The following is a 20,943-nucleotide window of genomic DNA, read 5'->3' on the forward strand; positions in this document are numbered from 1 at the left end:
TCCGACCTCAGGCGAGAAACTTGGCGCCTTTAACGTTTGCAGGCTCCCGCCTCTGAAAAGTAAATTCCAGACAGAAATGTGGCGGAAAGTGTGAAGGGGGACCCGGACCAGCAGGAGACGCAGATAAATATAGTAGTTACTAAGCAGTAATAATGTGAAAAAGAATCAAGTTCAGTCTAAAAGAAACTTCCTTGTTCTCACGTGAACATGTTTTTTTAGGCAAACTTTTTTGGTACCAAGTGCACTTTGACATGCATGTCCGCACCCACACCCGGGAACATCTGTATTATTGCTCCCAGTGTCATTATTCCTCCATCACCAAAAACTGCCTTAAACGCCATGTCATTCAGAAACACAGTAACATCCTGCTGAAGTGTCCCACTGATGGCTGTGACTACTCGACTCCAGATAAATATAAGCTGCAGGCCCACCTTAAAGTGCACACAGAGCTGGTAAGTAGAAGCCGGGGGCAGCCCGTCTCCCCTGGGTGCTCATGGCTTGCTCACCTTCATGCCAATGGAGGTGTCCCCGCTTCGTGTCCATCCAGTGTGTCAGCGTCCACCCTGAACCAAGAGGCCTTCTCACCACGCAGGCTCTCTGCCTTCCCAGAGCCTTCCCAGGAGAGCCTCCAGTTTGATGATAAAAAAAAAAAAAAAAAAAAAAAAAAGATTAGAGGGAATAAACTTGCTTTCTCTGCAAAATGTTCAGCGTCGGAGAGAGTCTGCAGAAGGGAGCTCTGCAGAACAGAAGGGAAGCCAGCTCTCTCAGCGATGTGTTAGGAATACTAACAGGGTAACGTCGTCCCCATAGCTGCCACCAGAGTTGTTGAAGGAGGCAATTAGATGACACCTGCCAAGAGATAATAAGGCGATTGGTTCATAGTAAGAGCACAGTGAACCGTGACGACCACGGTTGTCTAACGGTTGTGTTATTTGTAGGAAATCAAGAGAATATCAGTGAAGCAATTTTATTTTCATTTCATTTTTTTAATATTTTCTTACTGATTTCAGAGAGGAAGGGAGAGGGAGAGATAGAAACATCAATGATGAGAGAGAATCATTGTTTGGCTGCCCCTACTGGGGATCGAGCCATAACCCAGGCATGTGCCTGACCAGGAATCGAACCGTGACCTCCTGGTTCATAGGTCAATGCTCAATCGCTGAGCAAAACTGGCTGGGCCAGCAATTTTATTTTTAAAAAAGTGATGTGTTTATTCAAGATGCGGTTCATATTCACCATGGTAAATCTGTTCACTTCTTTGGTGGGAGATTGTATAACATCGCATGACTGTTTATTTTTGCGACTCATCTAGTTGGGATGACAGTTGGGAGTGATTTGAGGCGGGCGCCGGGGCACAGCGGGCCCTGGTGGGGCTGGTTTCCATGGCACCCTTCCTATGCCTCAGGCGGCACAAAGCGAGGCTTCGGAGACGGGATGTCATGCCACCGTTGCCTGGCACCACACACTGTGGCATGTTGTCACTAAGGGTGACGTCAGGGTTGCCCAGTTTTTGTGGGTGGGCAAGAACATGCCCTCTGGGGTTAGGAACCTGGATTCGAATCCTGTCTCCAGCACTGCACAGGCTGTGTGACCTTGGGTGTCGCTTGTCCTTCCTGCGTGGCCTTCTGTATGAAATCTGTATTAAAAAGTACATATCTGTCTTATGTACGCACATACACGGGTATATATATGCACATACACACATACATATGTGTACGTACACACACATGTTTTTTTTTTAAATGACTTTTTTCACTTCCAGTTGACATTCGATATTATACTAGTTTCAAATATACAGCATAGTGGTTAGACATTTATATAATTTATGACGTGATCCCTCGATAAGTCTAATACACACACGTACACATCCATGAAACACAACTACCAACAGCACACACATGTACACACATGCACACACGTGTTTGTACATGTATATAGATCCCTGGAGTCAATGGGAGGTGGGAATGGAACACTTGAGCTGAGGAACTCGGTGCTGGGTGGCTGGCTGTGTGTCAGCAGCTGCCTGTCCCCTGGTTCTGCCTGCTACTCGGCCCTGCTTCCTTCCAGAATGGCTGACAGGTTGGTGTGGCTTCCAGGTTCCCCGGGGCCGGGAACCAGGTGTCAGGAGTCATTATTGTGACTTTGCCAGAAATGCCTGTGAAGCCAGGAGGGAGGGAGGCCGACACTGAACAGCATTCTCAGGGAGCGTGGGGTGTCGCCGTTCATCCCAGGACCCGGACTGCCGCCCACTCGGCCTCAGGACGGATCACAGGACTGGGCCTCAGTGGACCCGTCCTCAGGGAGGACGGAGTGAGGAAGGACAGGCAGCTGCCCGCACAGCCCGGCCTGGAGCACATCACAGGCAGGTGGCTGTCACCCTGTTCCTACTGTTCCATCGTTCATTTCGGAACGTGGTGCTCTGGGACGTGGTTTTCAAACACGGACTTGGGCCTGATGAGAGGAGGAAGCTGGAGGAGAGAGTCACAGGCCGGGCCTGTTTTTCCATGCCCAGTGCCTGTGTCGGAGGGACTCGGGGTCCCCCCAGCTAGGTTCTGGCCCCTGGATGGGGTAATTGCCTCCCGGCCACATCCCAGGGGTCACAGGCAATGAATGGGGTGTCAGGGACCTGCTCTCAGCCCTTCAGCCCCAACTCATGGGCTTTCGTTTTTCTTGCTAACTGGCACTTAAGAAGCTTCTCTTGTCCACTTTCTGTGGTTATGGATCTCCGCCCGAGGGGCCCCTCTTGGTTTGGGCACTTGGAGGTGGAGTGACTCGGCTGCCTTCCTCAGAGGTGCATGGGTGAGCTTCGTGATGGAAAACGGGGTGCAGACAATGCCAGGGCAGGGCTGGCTGGGTGGGGAGGGGGTGCTGCCCTGAGGGGGGCGAGTCCTCATGTCAGGGGGCTTGGTTCTTCCTGTGAGCCTCGGGGCTGAGGCCAGGGGTGTTGAAAGCCCGCTGGACCCTCCCCTGCGAGTCCCATGCCCCGCAAAGCGAGGACATTGAAAAGGAGCCCTCCCCCCAGTGGACCAGGGCCCGGTCTGTTCCCGTTGTGGCAGGGCTCAGGGTGCTGGGTTTCGTTCCCGGGGACTCAGCCGTTTCTCAGCCCAGGGTCCACCGAGGGGTTGCTTCCTGGCACCTCTCCCTCTCATAGTAACTATACCAGTGGTTCTCAACCTTCTGGCCCTTTAAATACAGTTCATGTTGTGACCCAACCATAGCATTATTTTCGTTGCTACTTCTTCACTGTAATGTTGCTACTGTTATGAATCGTCATGTAAATATCTGATATGAAGTGACATGTTTGTCAGTCACTGACCTGTCAGTGCACCGTTTATTTGGCTATAAAGGTGAACTAGTTTAAAAATCAACCAACGATCGGTGCCAACGAAGCAGGGGAAGGAAAGGGAGCTGCCGCCAGTCCCTCTGGGAGTCGCGGTCCGTCTGCGGTGGTTTCCTTCCTTCAAGTGGAGGGAAATGTTCCCGACCTTGAATGATGGGACACAGCGGTTCCTTTCCCTGGCGACGGGAGGGCGGGCCTTCTTACCTGGTCACAGGCCAGTTCGTTTCTGTGTCGCCCGCGGGCGCGTGTCCCCAGAACCGGGGACCTCGGGCCACCAGAGTGTCTGCTGCACAGAGCCGCTTCCTGGCAGCTGCCCGGCGCCCGAACCACAGGGGCGCGGCCTGGCAGAGCAGAGCCGCTGCGGGTGAAGGGAGACCCTCGAGCTGAAATCCCGAAGGGAGGCCGAGTCCGGCTCCTTCCTCCCTGTTCACAGGGGGAGCGTCAGCTGTCCTGCCTCCTCCGTCCTGCGTGTCGCTGGTGATGACTGGGCTCGGGTGTTGCTGCTTCTTGCGGGTGGCTCAGTGGCTCACGCCTTTGTCCTCAGGGCGCAGCCCGGCGGCCGGGAGGGCTGGGAGCGAAGGGCTGAGTGCACAGAGGGCGGCGGCACCGTAGCCGCGGCCTTCGATCCCGGAGACAGTGTCGAGTGCAGCCTCCCGCCTTCTGTTTCTAAGTGAATTCCAGATGTTTCATAGGTGTACTCGGGCCAGTTAATACATCGGGTGGCGCAGGGGTGTAGACCGAGGCGAGGTTTGCCCAGAGTGAGCCCGGGGGCTGCACCGCGGGCCGTGGCCGTGGCCGTGGCCGTGGCCTCCAGCTGCGGCCTCCCTCCTTTCAGAGTCTGGTGTTGCCCTGAAGGTCACTTCCCTGGGAACACACAGCTCCCAGGGCCGGGTCTGTCACCGCCATCACGGCGTGCCGCTCGCATCCGCCGCCTCCGCCAGGAAGGCTTTAACCGCCGCGCTTTTTAAGTTGGCTTTGTCGGTCCGGGTCTTCATCTCCGGTACGGAGCGGAGGTCTTGAAAAAGAAATAAATGAGTTCTAAGAGTGCACCCTTTCCCACCGCCCATGTCCTCCCGCCAGCCTTCAAAGGCATCGAGAAATGAGGGGCCCTGATAAGCTCTGAGATAAATTGCTTTCAGACGATCAGAGATTAAAAGGAAAAAAATCAAATGCCAAGGACTCAGGGGAGATCACCGCAAACTCCTTCAAAGCTTCCGAGAGCCTCCGTCAGCTCTGAGGACGTGGGCGTGACGGGCCTCCTCTGGGTGGGTGCGGGGCCCACGCATCCTTCAGATGTCACGGTGACATCGTGTGAGCGCTCGTGTGCCATGCGGGAGGCCGGGGTGACCTGGGAGGGTGGGGCAGAGGAGGACAGTGACGGGGGCACACAGAAGCCTGGAGCCGTGCTGCAGTCCGGGCAGAAGTCCTGGGCGCTGGCTGGGCCTCGCGCCGGCTGCCCGCACCCGGACACCTGGGCCTGGCGGGCAGGCTCGGGCCCCAGAGGTGTGAAACGCATCCACACCAGTTGGCTGTTCGGAGGGACTTGGTTATTTGTTTTATTTTTTATGTTTTGTTTTTATTTTTGTGACTCCTCCCCCGAGGACATTTTTCCATTGATTTTTTTAGAGAGAGTGGAAGGGAGAGGGAGAAACAGAGAAAGGTCAACGTGACAGAGACGCATCAATTGGTTGATTGGTTGCCTCCTGCACGCACCCCAACCAGGGCCGCTGGGGAACCTGCAACCAAGGTATGTGCCCTTGACCAGAATCGAACCCGGGGCCCTTCAGTTCGCGGGCCGCTGCTGTAGCCACTGAGCTGAACTGGCCAGGGCTGTTTTGTTTTTAAATACAAATACCCTTTTCTTAAGTGTACTCTGGGGAGCACCAGCCTCCGGGGGCGTCCTGCGAGTCCACCAGGCAGTCTGGGCCCCGAGGGTCTGTGCTCTGAGGCTGAGCTGCGGGAACACAGCCACGCCCGCCGCAGCAGCGCCGGTCACACTCATCCAGCACTCGCTGTGCTGAGCACTGTATGTGCCTTTTGGACACACTTTACTTTTTAGAGCAGTTTTAGGTTCAAAACTGAGCAGAAGGTACAGATTCCCCGTGTGCCCCTCCCCCACACGCCCCGCCTACCCTGGACCAGCCCCACTTGGTCGCGGCGTAGGTTCCCTCACGCACCGTTGGGCTCGCGGTGCTCACGTTCTGTGGAGGTTTGCATCTGTGTTCATGGCGATGCTGGCCTGTTGTCTTCTCTGCTGGTGATGTCTTTGGTTTGTCATTAGGGTTAGCTGGTGAGGCGGCGGCCGGGCCTGGTGAGGGCCTCCCTGCAGCCTGGGCAGGACTCGCCTCTGGGCGGGAGGAGCCCAGCTGGGCATCCGCACACTCGGTTCCGACACGGGCTCTTCCTGTTTTTTAATCTGTAACATGAGCACCACAATGCCGTCCATGGAGAGTCTCCTACACTCTGCTCTCTGACCCCCGTGCACGCCGTGCCCTGCAGCCTGGCCACCTCTGCAGGACTGCCAGCTCTCACTGAGCCCAGCCCTTCCTCTGACCCGGGGTGGCCTGGTTCCCGGCCGCTGTGGAGCTGGCCAGCTGTGCGGGCAGATGTGGGGCAGGTGCAGGCCGCGCGGGGCAGGTGCAGGCTGCATGTGCGTCCCTGGACAGGGGCACTGCGCATCTAGCTTTCATGGTGGGAGCAGCGGCGGTGGGGCGGCGACCTTTCCACAGAGCCGGGTGAAACCAGACTGTCAATTGATTGCGCTCTCTTTCTGTTAAGGACAAAAGGAGTTATTCTTGTCCTGTGTGTGAGAAGTCTTTTTCCGAAGATCGGTTGATAAAGTCGCACATCAAGACGAACCACCCGGGTAAGGCTGTGCAGCTTGGAGGGGGAGATCGATATGAAAATGCGCACACTCATTTCAGAACAGCGATACCCATCGCTGCACCACAGGGAGCAAAGAGGGAGGATGAGAGGCGTGAACCGGAGGGAGACCGTCCTCTCTGTCTAAAGCCGGGAGGTTATATCATTATTTGCCTCATTTATCTTCTTACCTCCCTGTGGTCACATGAGCCCCGACCCCTCTCCAACATGAACTTGGAATGCCTTGACGTGGGTCCCCTCGGGTGCCCCTGAGAAGATGCCACCCCAGAGCCAGGCCTGCCCAGCGTGGTGGCCTGTGAGCTGTGGGCTTCCTCCCAGCCCCAGGTGCCTCCGTGAGCTGGAGTGACCGTCACCTTTGGTCAGTTCCACGCCACTCAGATGCGGGAAGGTGAGGCCTGGGCCTTCATATCTGTCACTCTGTCCTCACCACCTGGGATTCATCTCCATTCTGTCCGATTAACTCCTGTTTACTTTTATATTTTAAAAATATGCTTTTATTTATTTTAGAGAGGAAAGTAGAGGGATAGAGAGAGAAACATTGATGAGAGAGAAACATCTATTGGCTGCCTCCTGCACGCCCCCTACTGGGGATTGAGCCCTGACTGGGAACTGAACGGCGACCTCCTGGTTCACCGGTTGATGCTCAGTTGCCACTGACCTGCACCCACCAGACAGTCCCTGTTTCCTTTCTAGGTTCCTCTCAAAGCCCCTCTGGGGGAGGCTTGGTGGCCCAGGTGTGGGGCAGCGCCCCCCCCCCCCCCCGCCCTGCGTGCCCCCATCACATGCGCACACCCCTTGTGCTCTAGTCGTCGGTACTGTCCCCGCGGCCCCGGTCCTCCTCAGGGAGGGCTCCCAGGTACCCACAGCTGAGTCCTCAGGTGTCACACTTGTGTCCTGTGTCAGCCCCCCACGCTTTGTTTTTCCCTGGAATATTCTTTGAAAGTATATCCCAGACAGCATGTCATTTCCCCACAAACAGAGCTTTCAGAGGCGTCTCTAATGAGGATCCTGTCAACATCACCGCCGGGCCAGCATTGAAACAAGCGGGTCACACGCATCCCTCTCCCACCGCCTGTCAGGCCCCTCCCCGCCCCCCCAGTGACACAGGTGGTTGTCCTTTACGGTCGGCGTGTTTGACACAAGACCCATGCCTTCTGCTTCGGGCACATGTCACTGAAGGGTCGTGTCTCACAGGACCCCCGCTCCCCCCCCGCCTGTTCCCCCATGACGTGGTTTCGTTGGGGGAACCGGTCGCGTTCCTGGACAGTGTCACATGGTGCCTTTATCCGATGCCGTGCAAGTGCATATTTGGATTTGAGGCCTGATTAGGTCCTGGGGTAACGGTTTAGGCAAAGCTCCTCTCGTGACCCCTGAGGCACGCCCCCGTCGGCCTCCTCTGTGCTGTGGGCCTGACCCGTGGGCTCAGGTGCCGCCGCGAGGGTCCGGCTGCTGCGGTGACCGCCCGCCTTTCTTGCAGAGGTCTCCATGAGCACCATCTCCGAGGTGCTGGGCCGGAGGGTTCAGCTGAAGGGGCTGATCGGCAAGAGGGCCATGAAGTGCCCGTACTGCGACTTCTACTTCATGAAGAACGGCTCCGACCTGCAGCGGCACATTTGGGCTCATGAAGGTGAGTTCCCGCCGTGCAGCGTGGCGCCTGCACGCTTCCATTGGGAGGAGCCTGGAGGCAGCCACGTCTTTGGGTCTCCTGCCGTTAGAACTCCTTTCACACACCGAGAGGTGTGCCCATCCATCCCTTCGACCAGGGCCCAGTTACGTATTTAGTTGCAGTTGCGAGGGTGAGCAATGTGCAGGTCTTCATAGCTCTCCTTAAAGACATCCCAGGATGCCCTGCTCTAGGCAGCAAGGGTGCGCCTCAGCCGCAGCAGTACCTCCGGTGCCCACACGGGTGCGCCTCAGCCGCAGCAGTACCTCCGGTGCCCACACGGGTGCGCCTCAGCCGCAGCAGTACCTCCGGTGCCAACACGGGTGCGCCTCAGCCGCAGCAGTACCTCCGGTGCCCACAAGGGTGCGCCTCAGCCGCAGCAGTACCTCCGGTGCCCACACGGGTGCGCCTCAGCCGCAGCAGTACCTCTGGTGCCCACACGGGTGCGCCTCAGCCGCAGCAGTACCTCCGGTGCCCACAAGGGTGCGCCTCAGCCGCAGCAGTACCTCCGGTGCCCACACGGGTGCGCCTCAGCCGCAGCAGTACCTCCAGTGCCCACAAGGGTGCGCCGTACCCAGTGCTGCTGAGCAGTGCTGGTGGTCTGACCGCGGAGCCCTCTATTCCCACCAGGGGGAGGATCGGATGGTGGAAGAGTTGGGTGCAGATGAAGCCCTAGAAGGAGGGATGGAGGCTGTGTGTTTGGGGTGCTGGCCCGTGGAGGGAAGTGTGGGGAGTGGTCTCTGGGACTCTGGGAATTTGGAGGTCGGGGGCTGTTAGAGAGCAGGTGCCAGCTTTGCGCTCGCCCCTGAGGAAGGGCGCGGCTCCCTGGGGACGAGGCTGGGTCCCTGCTGTGAGGTAGGGACCGGGAACACTGCAGGGGACAAGGCGGCTCCCGGGGGGGTGGAGGACAGTCTTTCCCACAGTGGGGTGAAAGTGACCTGGTTTTGGTGGAGAGACTAGCAGTGCAGTGAGAGGACGGGAGTGGTGGGGTGGGAGCCGGACGAGGCAGGAGGAGCTGAGAGCAGAGCCTGGCGGGGACGCTTTATCGCGGGCGCTCGGCTCTGTCACGGGGCGTGTGGAGAAGGTGAGGATGCTGCTCGCTACAGTGTGTCTGCTGCACCCTGTGCTCAGGTCCCCGCCCCCCGCCCCCCACCGTGTCACACTGGGTTCTGGTGGCCTGTTTGCTTGTCTGCATTCCCCCTGGACACTGCGGCCTGGGTCTCCCAACTTCAGACCACGCCTCAGTGACAACATGAGGCAGGGCCTGTCCATGTTTGTTGAATGGAGGGCAGCTGGATGCCAAGATGCCCACGGCCCAGTCATCACCCACCTTCAACCAGCTGTGGAGCTCTGCTGGTTTTAGGAATAAAATATGCTTTCGCTTCTGACCCTGGGCGTTTGACCCCATTGGGCAGTGGTTCTCAATCTTCCTAACGCCGCGACCCTTTAATACAGCTCCTCATGTTGTGGTGACCCCCAATTTCATTGTTACAAATTGAACATAATTAAAGCATAGTGATTAATCACAAAAACAATATGTCATTATGTACGTGTTTTCCGATGGTCTTAAGCGACCCCTGTGAAAGGGTCATTCGACCCCCAAAGGGGTCGCCACCCACAGGTTGACAACCGCTGCCATTGGATTTTCTTGGTGTTTTTTTTTTTTTTTTTAGTATTATTTATTGATTTCAGAGAGAAAGGGGGATGGAGAGAGAGAGAAACATCAATGATGAGAGAAAATCATTGATCAGCTGTCTCCTGCACACTCCCCACAGGGGATGGAGCCTGCAACCCGGGCATGTGCCCTGACCGGGAATCCAACCGTGACCTCCAGGTTCACAGGTCGATGCTCAACCCCTGAGCCACGCCGGCCAGGCCCCATTGGTTTTTTACCAAGGCCCTTGGTTGTTTAATTTTGTTCAGTTTAAGGCATTGGAGGTGGATTTGAAGAGCATCTGGTGGAGGAGCTGCTCAGGGCTGTGGGGAGAGGTGTGTGGACAGCGCCCTGCAGTGGCCTGAGCAGCACAGCGGGCTGAGAGCTGCAGGGCTCGGGCACAGAGGCCGGGATGCGGGGCATGTGCTTGAGGAGGAGGGTGGAGGTACCAAGGGGAGGCCTGGAGGCTCAGGAGGGGAGCAGTCGGGAAGAGCGGGCGTGGAAAGTGTGCGATGTGTTTAGGGCAAGCCCTGCGCTTTTTTCAGGGTGGGGTGGGCACACACACACGGAGACGTACACGTGTGGGCACGGATGTACTGTCTCCCCGGCAGGCGTGAAGCCCTTCAAGTGCTCTCTGTGTGAGTACGCGACGCGCAGCAAGAGCAACCTCAAGGCGCACATGAACCGCCACAGCACAGAGAAGACCCACCTCTGTGACATGTGCGGCAAGAAGTTCAAGTCCAAGGGGACGCTGAGAAGCCACAAGCTCCTCCACACCGCGGACGGTGAGTACGGGCCTTCCCCCCGTGTGGCGTGAGGCTGGCACCCCGAGTCCAGCAGCAACTGTGGGTGCCGGGGCAGGTGAGGGCCCGTCTTGTGGAATTTATGTCCTGAGAGGCAGCAGCCGCGGCCCCATGTCAGTCAGGGTTTGTGTGTGTGTGTGTGTGTGCATGTGTGTATGCCACGTGTGTGCGTGTGTGTGGACAGTGTGGGAGAGCGTGGAAGGGATCAGGGAATGGGCATCCCTGGAGGCCTCGGCCTTTGGCTCTGCAGCTGCAACCCTCTCAGCCCTCCATTTCCCGAGCCTGCGACGCTGGGGGTGCCCCTGATCACCCCGCCTGGTGTTCCCGCTGGGGGTGCTTTTCATCCAAGCCCCGCCCGGGCTTTCACGTTCAGTCTGCAACGTGGCCTGAAGCACGGACTCTGTCGGGCAGGTTTGACCTTAGTAAAGTGTGAAGTGGATTTCTAATTTCATTCGTTCGTTAAGAGCCACGGACTGAGTTCTGACTATGCCGGCCGTGAAGGTAGGTTCTGGGGCACAGGGTCGATGAGGAGCGGTGCCTGCCTTCAGGGAGGTGATTGCCAGTGGGAGGAGAGCGTGCGCCGTGGACAGGGCGGGCGCAGTGATGGGAGGAGAGCGTGCGCCGTGGGCAGGGCGGGCGCAGTGATTGGAGGAGAGCGTGGGCCGTGGACAGGGCGGGCGCAGTGATGGGAGGAGAGCGTGCGCTGTGGGCAGGGCGGGCGCAGTGATGGGAGGAGAGCATGCCCCGTGGACAGGGCAGGCGCAGTGATGGGAAGAGAACATGCGCCGTGGACAGGGCAGGCGCAGTGATGGGAGGAGAGTGTGCGCCGCGTACAGGGCAGGCGCAGTGATGGGAGGAGAACATGCGAGCATGGGCCGTGGACAGGGCGGGCACAGTGATGGGAGGAGAGCGTGGGCCGTGGACAGGGCAGGCGCAGTGATGGGAGGAGAGCATGGGCCGTGGACAGGGCAGGCGCAGTGATGGGAGGAGAGCGTGGGCCGTGGACAGGGCAGGCGCAGTGATGGGAGGAGAGCGTGGGCCGTGGACAGGGCAGGCGCAGTGATGGGAGGAGAGCATGGGCCGTGGACAGGGCGGGTGCAGTGATGGGAGGAGAGCATGGCCTGTGGACAGGGCAGGCGCAGTGATGGGAGGAGAGCGTGGGCCGTGGACAGGGCGGGTGCAGTGATGGGAGGAGAGTGTGGGCCGTGGACAGGGCGGGCGCAGTGATGGGAGGAGAGCGTGGGCCGTGGACAGGGCGGGCGCAGTGATGGGAGGAGAGCGTGGGCCGTGGACAGGGCGGGCGCAGTGATGGGAGGAGAGCGTGCGCCATGGACAGGGCGGGCGCAGTGATGGGAGGAGAGCGTGGGCCGTGGACAGGGCGGGCGCATTGATGGGAGGAGAGCGTGGGCCATGGAGAGGGCGGGCGCAGTGATGGGAGGAGAGGGGGCGCTGGGAGGCGGCGTGAGTCCTGGTGGGCGGGAGGGCGGTGGGCCTCGGTCACAGTGGCCGGGAACGTCATCCTGAGGGGCTGGGTAGAACAAGGAAGGCGAATTGTAGGAAGACAGGCAACTGATCCTAAAAGGCCTTGAATATTTTTTGTTTTACTTTACATTCCGTGAGGGCCTTGTGAATACTCTGTCACAAGACTAACAAGCTATGTTTGTAAATATATTGTTACTTAGCATAATCACATGTAAGAGTAGGAGTTTATGATAAACATCCAAGTGATTGTAATAAAATCTTTTATTCCAGAACTAGAGGTGAGGTAGCCATGGTCCGACCTTTAAGGACGTTCTGGGGACCCCTCCCCACTGTGGGAGCTTTCGTGGGATCCTGGGCAGGAACTGGGTTGGGCTTCAGGGAGTCAGTGGGAAAGACTGAATGCTTAGCTGGGATTTGTCAGATTAAGGACCAGGGCTTGCCTGAGGCGGAGGAAAGCCGGAGCCAGAGCTGTTCCCACGTGAGCAGAGGTGGGGGGGAAACCCACAATCAAAACAATAAAAATACAGTGATAGCGAAGCAGCCGTATCCTGAGTAATGAGGCAATACGTCACGTGACTGCTTATGAGTTCCACATCTGCAGGAACAGTAAGCCTTACTGACCACCTCATTGTCTCTGGTGCGCTGCTGGAGGCGGGGGGGGGGGGGGGGGGCTGGCAGGGGGCTGAGCTTGACCTCTCGGCCCCTCTGAGCCTCCTGCTCCGAGTCTGGGAGGCGGTGCAGGGACAGAGGCGCCGATATGCTCTCCCTGGCCGGGCGCGGAGCTGGTCGCTTTCCCCCGGGAGTCTGCACCTTCTTCCCGGTGTTACTGGAGACCTTGTTCCCACCTTCAGGCCTCTGCCCCGAGGTCCCTTTCCCGGGACACCTTCCCTAGAGACTGTGTTAGAGAATCCCCCCCCGCGCCCCCCCCCCCCCCCCCGGGTTCTTAGCGTCCCTCCTTGGCTTACCTTTCCCTCCTGGGCTGCCCTTTCCTTCTCACCACTTTTGTCTCCGCCGCTGGGCCCTCCACCAGTCACTCCTGCTCTCCTCCACGCTCCTGCTGTTCCCCCTCCGCCTCCTGCTCTTTCTCTTCCTTGTGTTTTTCTGCATCTCCCGCTGGACTGGGAGCTCCGTGAGCAGGGGTTTTGGACTTTTACTATATTTGTTTTGTATCCCTGGCGCCTAGAACTGTGTCTTAAGTGTAGGAGGCTTTTCTTGATTGATTTTTGTTGATTAAACGAGTGGAAAGAAGCAGCAACAACGTAAAGTGTGCCAACGGAGGGGCTGGGACACCGCAGCCTGGAAACCTGGCAGTGATCCCCGTCTCGTCTCCCAGTTCCATGAAATCGATGCTTGTGGATTCGATGTTTTAAAATACGGGAGAGGAGCTCGCTGTTCAGTGGATCTTCGCGGCATCTTTTAATGCAGCGGAAAGGAATGCAGCAGTCACCCCGCCCTTCAGCTGCGAGGGAGTCTAGTTTTCCAGTTATCGGCGCCTTAACGCGCCCTGTCCCTGTTCGTTCCTGTTTCCCCAAGGACTCATCACCGGGCCTCCTGAGGGCTGGGTCATCTGGGGGAAGGCTTCCCTTGAACAGGTGTGCCTGTCAACAGGCACAGAGAGACATCGGTCTGTGAAGGGCCCGATGAAGCCCTCTGTACGGACGCCGACAGCGGGCAAGAATTCACCGCAGCCCTAACCAGTTTGGCTCAGTGGATAGAGCGTCAGCCTGCGGACTGAAAGGTCCCAGGTTCGATTCCAGTCAAGGGCATGCACCTTGGTTGCGGGCACATCCCCAGTAGGGGGTGTGCAGGAGGCAGCTGATCGATGTTTCTCTCTCATCGATTTTTCTAACTCTCTACCCTCTCCCTTCCTGTCTGTAAAAAATCAATAAAATATATTAAAAAAAAATTCACCGCAAAAAGCCAGGCTATGCCACGCCCCCTCTGACTTCAGAGAGAGCGTAGACGGGGTATGCGCTCGAGTTTGTACGTGGTTCTGCTCACCTGTAGCGGGGGGGTGGGGGGGGTGAATGCTGCACACAGTGCCTTTATGGTAAGAGTCTCTAGTCATGAATTAAAAGCCCTTTGAAGCTCAGCCAGTGCCTTTGGAGCCGCCTCCAGTCCAGCCGCCCTCCCATGCGGAGTTAAGAGGGATTCTGGTAGGACTTGCAAAGAGGCATTATCAGGCGTCCAGCACCCTGACCTGTGGCGGCCTGGCCGCCTTCTGTCTGCACCCCTCCCTGCCGGCTCCCCTGAGACCCTGAACTCCCGCTGACGGGCGTCCTCCGGTGCCTGGGGCTCGGGCCTGGCGCTGCCTGCACACGCAGGAGGGGAGCCTGGCGCCTCTCACCTGCCCTCCCTTCTTCCCAGGGAAGCAGTTCAAGTGCACGGTGTGTGACTACACGGCGGCCCAGAAGCCCCAGCTGCTGCGGCACATGGAGCAGCACGCCTCCTTCAAGGTAAGGCGCCCGGGAGCGCGGGTGGGCTGGCTGCAACGCACAGCCTTTCCGCAGGGAGGGGCGCCCTTGGCCTCGGGGCCCCAGGGCTCACGGAGGAAGGAGCTGGGCCTTGGACTCGGTTCAGGAGGGTGGCATCCTCTGTCCTTGGCACAGGGAGGCCATGAGGCGTGTGCAGGAGGGGGCACACGGGGAGGAGGGTGCACGCCAGGAGGAGGGGGCACACGGGGAGGACGCATCCTTTTGCTCTCAGACACGAGGTACTTGGAGGAGGGAATGGGGCGTTGGGGACAAGCACGTGCACCCTCAGATCCTGGATTACTTAGTGAACCCCTGACCCGACAGGTGTGAGGATGCCCACCCGCCTGCTGCAGAGCTGGGGATGGTGCCCGGGAGTGCCCACCCCAGTGCCCAGCACACGCAGGGGCTGGGAGAGGGCGGCCGCCCTGTCCTTTTGTCCCTGACCTTCGGTCCCTCTAGTGGGCGCTCCTTTAATGCAGATGCTAGTATTCACGTGGCCCTTGCTTCTGGTTCGCTTGTTGACAACCACTCCACTCCAGCGAATTTGCCTCATAAAGAATTGGGCCCGGCGCCTGGCAGCTTGACCCTTAGCATGGCTGCTGCTGCTGCTGCTGGTGCTGGTGGTGTATGGACGTGGGCACGGGAAGTGACGTCTGAGGTGTTTGCTGGGACTGTGCCCGCTGGGCATGAGAGGGGCCTGTAGGAGAACCCCAGAGCCCCCCTGGCCGCTCCCCATCCTGGGCGGGGCCTCTAGTTCCGCTAGTCCAGGTCCTGGCTCAGATGGCGGGACTGACCGCGCGGGTTGAGTGGGTTCCCGCCCTCCGCCCTCACCCTACCTGGTAGCACTCTCTCCCACTCCTCAGCCGCCCCCGTCTCAGTTCCCATCACCGCTGTAAACAATCACCCAACTCACCCCCCGCCTGTGGGATTGCTGAGCATGCCTAACACGCGCCTGCACAGGGCAGGTGCCCAGGAAATGCTCGCGTGCCCCCCTCCTGCCCGCTCCGAGGCAGCAGGCTGCTACTGTGGCCAGCAGGCTACACGGATCCCGTCACCAGGAGCTCGGCCTGCCCTCTGGGAGGTCTCCGCGCAGCCTGGCTCACGGGCAGGGCCGGGAGGCGGGTGATGCGGGCCCTCGGGCTGTGTCACTGCGAGAGGGAACCACGGGCAGCTTTGCGTGAGCCCTTCCTTTTCTGACTGCATACATCCTGGCCCTGTGGTCGCTCTGTCTTGCCTGCAGCCCTGCCCCCTGCTACCTGTGCGGCCTCTAACCTCCCTGCAGTGCGGGGACACGGCAGTGCCTCCTGCCACTCTACAGAGGCGCACAGTCAGTGCTCGCAAAAGGCCAGGCACATGCATCGCAGACGCCAGCTCTGTCCACACTCCACCCTGTGTCTCCCTTTCTCCGCTCCCTGGAAGGTGTTCCTGCCTGGGCAGCGCCGTCCTCTTTGGGGGCCTTAGTGAGATGCGGTGCCTGTGGCGTGCCTGTGTGCTCCACGGTGGGACCAGCCCCCTCCCGTCTGGTACATGCCTGGGAGACGTGCCTGGCCACACGGATGTGTCGCCCGCCACAGAGCCTCTGCCAGGCCCGTTCCCGCAGGGAGCTCTTCATGACCTCGCCTTTGCTCCCAGAGTGAGTGTCTCCTGCCCGGTGCCGCCCAGTGTTGCGGGCCTGCCCTGCTCTCAGAGCCTGCTCCCCGGACAAGGGCCTGGCCCGACCCGTCTTTCCCTCCGCGTCCTGCTTCCCGCCGTTTTCTGCCTCGAGCTGAGACGCGTCCCAGGGCCCAGCGCTGGGCAGCATGCACTTGGTCAGTGGTCTGTGAGGCTCCAAGTGCACCGGGAGGTTGTGAGTTCTGGAAAGCAAGTCAGAAATGTGGTGTGTGGCTGTGCAAGTCTGCAACAAAAACAACGAAAGAATCAGTCTGAAATCGGCAGTTTTCTGAATCTGTCCGTTTTGGAAACTGCTCAGGGAGACGTACTGCCGACCTTGCTTCTTACCGGGGACTTCGCTCCGAAACAGGCCTGGCCCGTTAGACAAATGTTCTGCCCCTCCCTCTGCCCGCGGGCCCGGCCCGGCCTGGCCCCTCTCCTGGGGCCGGAACCTCGTGGGGGAGGCGAGCTCGTTCTCTCGAAAGGGAAACCAGCCAGACCATCGTCCGGAAGACACTGTGACATGCTTTCTGTTCGGTGTGTGTTTGACACCAGCCGGTCCGCAGTGAGCCATGCATTGCGTCGTGAGATTAGAATGTGCTCAACTAAGTATTTTCACCAACGACTGAGAAGGGACGCGCTCAGGAGCAGGTGGTGTTGCTGGGTCCTGTCCTGGTCTCCGTTAGACGGAGCTGGTCTCCCCCCAGAAGGGCCTCTCCCAGCCGCGCAGAGGGGCCCGTGGGCCCGTCTCCGCTCCCCTCGCTGCTGTGAGCACACGAGCCCGCAGTCGCGTGTCTAGTTATCAAGCTCAAGCGAAACCCCTGAGCCAAATGCCCACGGAGGTCGAGCTCAGCAGCTGGAGCGTGTCCCCGGGTCAGGGTGTCACTGAGCCCCGGGCGGGGAGCGTGGGCAGGAGAGGGCTGGCGTCGGTCTGCTTTTCGGTTCCCAGCGGAGTAGGAGGCGAGGGGTCTGAGGTCACAGTTCCCCTTCCTCCCTGCAGCTCGTGTAGTTCGAGGAGAAAGGGGCATGCAGGGTGGGCGGTTTATTAAATTGTCAGCACTGAGCTGCTGCTGCTGAAAACCTCATACCGCCTCCTGCTTCCTTGGGGGTGAGATTTTTTAAAGCACTTCTGGAAAAAAAAAAAAAGGAAATTGGATCGACTTATGTTAAATTAAAACCCTGTCTGTCTAATAACTCGCGCTGTCGTCTCTGGAAATATTGCATTTTTGCCAGCACAGGTGATGACAAAAAATCAATGATTGGAGGATGCGGAAGAGTCCTCTCAGCGCCGGCGCGAGGAGCAATTAGCGCGATCTGGTTTCTGCTGTTTGTGGTGACGAGGGAATGGCCTCCGTGCAGCCACTTTCGAACCCGTGGTCCCCATGGTTTCACAGCATTCACTCCCCTCAGTTTCATTAGTCTCTGGTCTTGCATTACAGCAGAGGCGGCCCTGTGCTTGGTGAAGGCCGTAAAAACCTGGCCTGGGCCCGGCTGGGGTGGCTCAGCGGTCGAGCTCCCCATCCTTCGGGCTCCATCTGGGCTGGGCTCACCTTCCCCTAACCGTCCTCCTTGTCCCCACAGCCTTTCCGCTGCGCCCACTGCCATTACTCCTGCAACATCTCGGGCTCCCTGAAGAGGCACTACAACAGGAAGCACCCCAACGAGGAGTACGCCAACGTGGGCGCGGGGGAGCTGGCCGCCGACGCGCTCGTCCGGCAAGGTAGGCGCGTGCTGGCCCGGGGCCCGCGCAGTCCCCGTCCGGCGCGTTTCTGCGGAGCCGCGACCCCTGGCCACTTAGTCCTGGTCCCTGAGCGTGCTGTCAATGCTTCATCGCCGCCATGTCACCCTCCTCCTCCTCGTTACTATTCACAGTGTTCCTTCTTGGCCATGTTAGAGCAACCTCAGTGGAAATGGGAAATGAAACCGTCATGTACCCACAGACCCCTCTGCCCCCAGCTCGCTCGTCCGCACTGCCTTCTGCTCTGGGTCCAAGCACGCACTTTGCATACGCGGAGGTCACGGCTTCCGCTCGCCATTTTACCCTGACTGGCACGGACGTGCCGCTGCCTTCTGGTCTTCCTCGTTGTCATTTCTAAGGCTCTCCGTGACACAGCCCCGGGCACCGGCCTCTCTTGTGTATCCACGCTCCTGCTCCTGCAGCTCAACATTGTGGGGGTTCCAGGCTTTTTTTGTATTGCAATGACAGAGACTGCTGTGGCAAGCATGTTATACGGGGGCTTCTTTAGGTTACCCCAGAATATTTACCGAGTCCTCAGATGGCTTATCCTGAAAAGGAAAAACCATCCGGAACATTCACACTACAGAGGATGGATGGATGGAGCCTCTCCCGTCATTGAGAAGTTTAGAGTTTCTTTGGCTGCTTTTTTCAATAATTAGTCACGTATTCCCACTTGGGAGGGTTTCGCGCACACGCTGTTGCCATACAGAGAAATGCCGTGGTGCTTATGTCTGCGCTTTGTGAATTCAGCGGAAAGTGGGTGCAGCCTGCGGTATTCCAGCAGCTGCCCTTCCCCGGAAGTCAGAAGCCCAGGACGGGTCTCCTGGGGAAAGTCAGCTTTGCCAGCGAGTCTGTACGCAGCGGCTCTGGTGGGAATCCATTTCCTGGCCTCTGCCAGCTTCTAGGGGCTCCCACAGTCCTTGGCTCAGCCCCTCCCTTCACCTTCAGAGCCCACGATGGCCAGCAGCGTCATGTCCCAGTGCTGGGGCCTCCCCTCCTCCTCCCTTCTTGGAGGGGCCCTGGGGGTTACACTGGCGTCCTCACCCCTCTCCAGATCCTTAACCGCATCCCCTCTCTGAAGCCCTTGCCACAGAGGGTGGCATTCCCGCTGCAGGGATAAGGATGCCAGTTCCTGTTTGTGGGATTCGAGCCTCAGCGTTTTCACCTGAGAGAAAACTCCCCTCCCCGGAGGTTCAGGCAGTGGCTCTGGGTTGAGTGAGCCGCACATTCTGGCCTCCACTCCCCAGCCCGGCATCCAGGCCATCCCGGGAGATAGATTATTGAAAATGAAATTGAATTTCCAATCATATCAACCACCACAAAGGAGCACGCGGACTTCAATGCCTGAAACTCCTCCAGAATATATTACGCTCCCAAGAGAGCAAAGGATGCCACGCTCGATTTTGAAAATTGCTCCTGAAATTCTGTTCTTCTGCCTGGTCATCGGGCCTGATGGGGAGGTGGCGGTGTGGGGTGTGCCGTTCTCAGGGTGGGCGCTGCACATCAGCCCTGCAGAGAGGGTCACCCAGTTGCCCCCTCACCTGACTGTGCCTGGCCTGTAATGTCGTGAAGTGAGGGAGGAATTAATTTCTCAGCTCTGATGTCAGCTCCTGGCAGAGTTACACCCTTGGTCTAGATTACAGACTTCCACTGGCCCTTTAATTAACATCGCTGTGGCCAAGGTGGAAGTTTTAATTAATGTGGGGACATTATTATATTAATTTTAATTTAAACGTAATGTAAGGATGTTTTCCTCCCTCAATAGTTTTCTGTAAGGAATATTTTTTGTTGCTGTCAGTCCTCACCTGAGGATATTTTTCCCATTGGTTTTTAAAGAGAGTGGAGGCGGGGGGGGGGGGGGGGGGAGAGATGTGGGAGAGACACATTGATTGGTTGCCTCCCACATGTGCCCAACCAAGGGCCAGGGATGGAACTTGCAGCCCTGGCACGTGCCCTTGATCAGGAGTGGAACTGTGACCCCTCAGTCCAGGGCCGAGCCTCTGACCGGCCAGAGCAGGAACCTGTCATTTCACTGAGCGCCTCAGCGTAGCCTTGGGCGGTTTGCTTTTGTCCGTTGCCTCATTCTTGTCTTTATAGAACCAGCATCGGTTTCATCAAGCAGAGGAAAAGGTGGCGAGTCGCACTCCTCAGGGAGTTTTAAAAAGCGATCATAGGAAAGCAGGATTTTAATAGATGGTTAATAGACGATAACAAAGCTTCCTTATCCTCTGGCCATGAAAAAGCAGCTCGTTAGGTTTCGCCTAAAAAGAGGAGAGCTCGGACCGTCAGGAAATCGCGTCTCTAGGAGCTGCCTCTCCTGGGGTGGGCTCGGGTGGAGGAGTTGGCGTCTGTGGCTCTCGCTCTCCCGACCCCACCCTCGCTCTGCTGACCCCGCCCTCGGTGTAAAGTCACCTCGGTCACTTACAGTGTCTCAGGCAATGAACACGTGGTGTTGTTTGGGGAATAGCGACGAGAAAAAGAATCTGTGCAGACACAACCCTCATAGGTCTGACTGCCTAGCACATCAACAACAACGTATCTTTAAAAACAAATATATGTTCAACCCGTGGCTGGTTGAATCGCGGCTGTGGGACCCGTGACTATGGGGGCAGACAGACCAGTGCGCTCTGCAAGTGTCACTCAGTGAGTGGAGAAAACATCACGTTTAGAAGCCTCTGCCCCCAAAAGCATGCCCGTGGCTCTCCCGTTCGGTGCCCGGGGAGCTGGGCTCGCACATGAGCACCCCCCTCCTCCTACGTGGGGGCAGGAGGGGCTCCCCGCTGACGGCCTGCCTCTCCCTCCGCGCAGGCGGCCTGAAGTGCCCCGTGTGCAGCTTTGTCTACGGCACCCGCTGGGAGTTCAACAGGCACCTGAAGAGCAAGCACGGCCTGAAGCTGGTGGAGACGGAAGGGGAGCCCAAGTGGGAGGTGAGCTGCCGAGAGGGGCCGGCCCGGCCTTGCTCAGTGCGGATGTGAGCCAGGCCCGGGTTCCTGGCTGGGGGCACTGGGCACCTCCGCACATCCTGTCTCCTGGCCGTAGGGCGTGCCTGGGAGGCCGTGCCTGTGAGCTCCTCCTCCTCCTCCTCTCCTCCTTTCCTCCTCCTCCTCCTCCTCCTCCTCCTCCTCCTCCTCCTCCTCCTCCTCCTCCTCCTCCTCTTCCCCCTCCTCCTCCTCCCCCTCCTCCCCTCCTCCTCCCCTCCTCCTCCTCCTCCGGGCTGGAAACGCCTGAGTGAATGTGGCTGGAATAGAGTGATCCG

The 20,943-nt window shown here is 58.5% G+C and overlaps 1 protein-coding gene across 2 annotated transcripts in view; it reads left to right on the top strand.

Moving 5' to 3' along the window:
• ZFAT (zinc finger and AT-hook domain containing) overlaps positions 1 to 20,943 on the top strand; it is a 59,135-nt gene that overhangs the window by 32,877 nt on the left and 5,315 nt on the right. For both annotated transcript variants that reach the window (XR_004972384.1, XM_036337606.1), the window contains exons 7-13: positions 220 to 452; positions 6,119 to 6,206; positions 7,701 to 7,850; positions 10,152 to 10,325; positions 14,193 to 14,281; positions 17,531 to 17,669; positions 20,496 to 20,614. Coding sequence is in view for 1 of the 2 variants with exons in the window: in XM_036337606.1 (XP_036193499.1) it covers positions 220 to 452; positions 6,119 to 6,206; positions 7,701 to 7,850; positions 10,152 to 10,325; positions 14,193 to 14,281; positions 17,531 to 17,669; positions 20,496 to 20,614 (992 nt within the window). In the remaining variant the exon portion in view is untranslated. The remainder of the gene's footprint in view (positions 1 to 219; positions 453 to 6,118; positions 6,207 to 7,700; positions 7,851 to 10,151; positions 10,326 to 14,192; positions 14,282 to 17,530; positions 17,670 to 20,495; positions 20,615 to 20,943) is intronic.

This window comes from Myotis myotis, unplaced genomic scaffold, assembly GCF_014108235.1.
Source record: "Myotis myotis isolate mMyoMyo1 unplaced genomic scaffold, mMyoMyo1.p scaffold_m19_p_16, whole genome shotgun sequence".
Lineage (NCBI taxonomy): Eukaryota > Metazoa > Chordata > Mammalia > Chiroptera > Vespertilionidae > Myotis > Myotis myotis.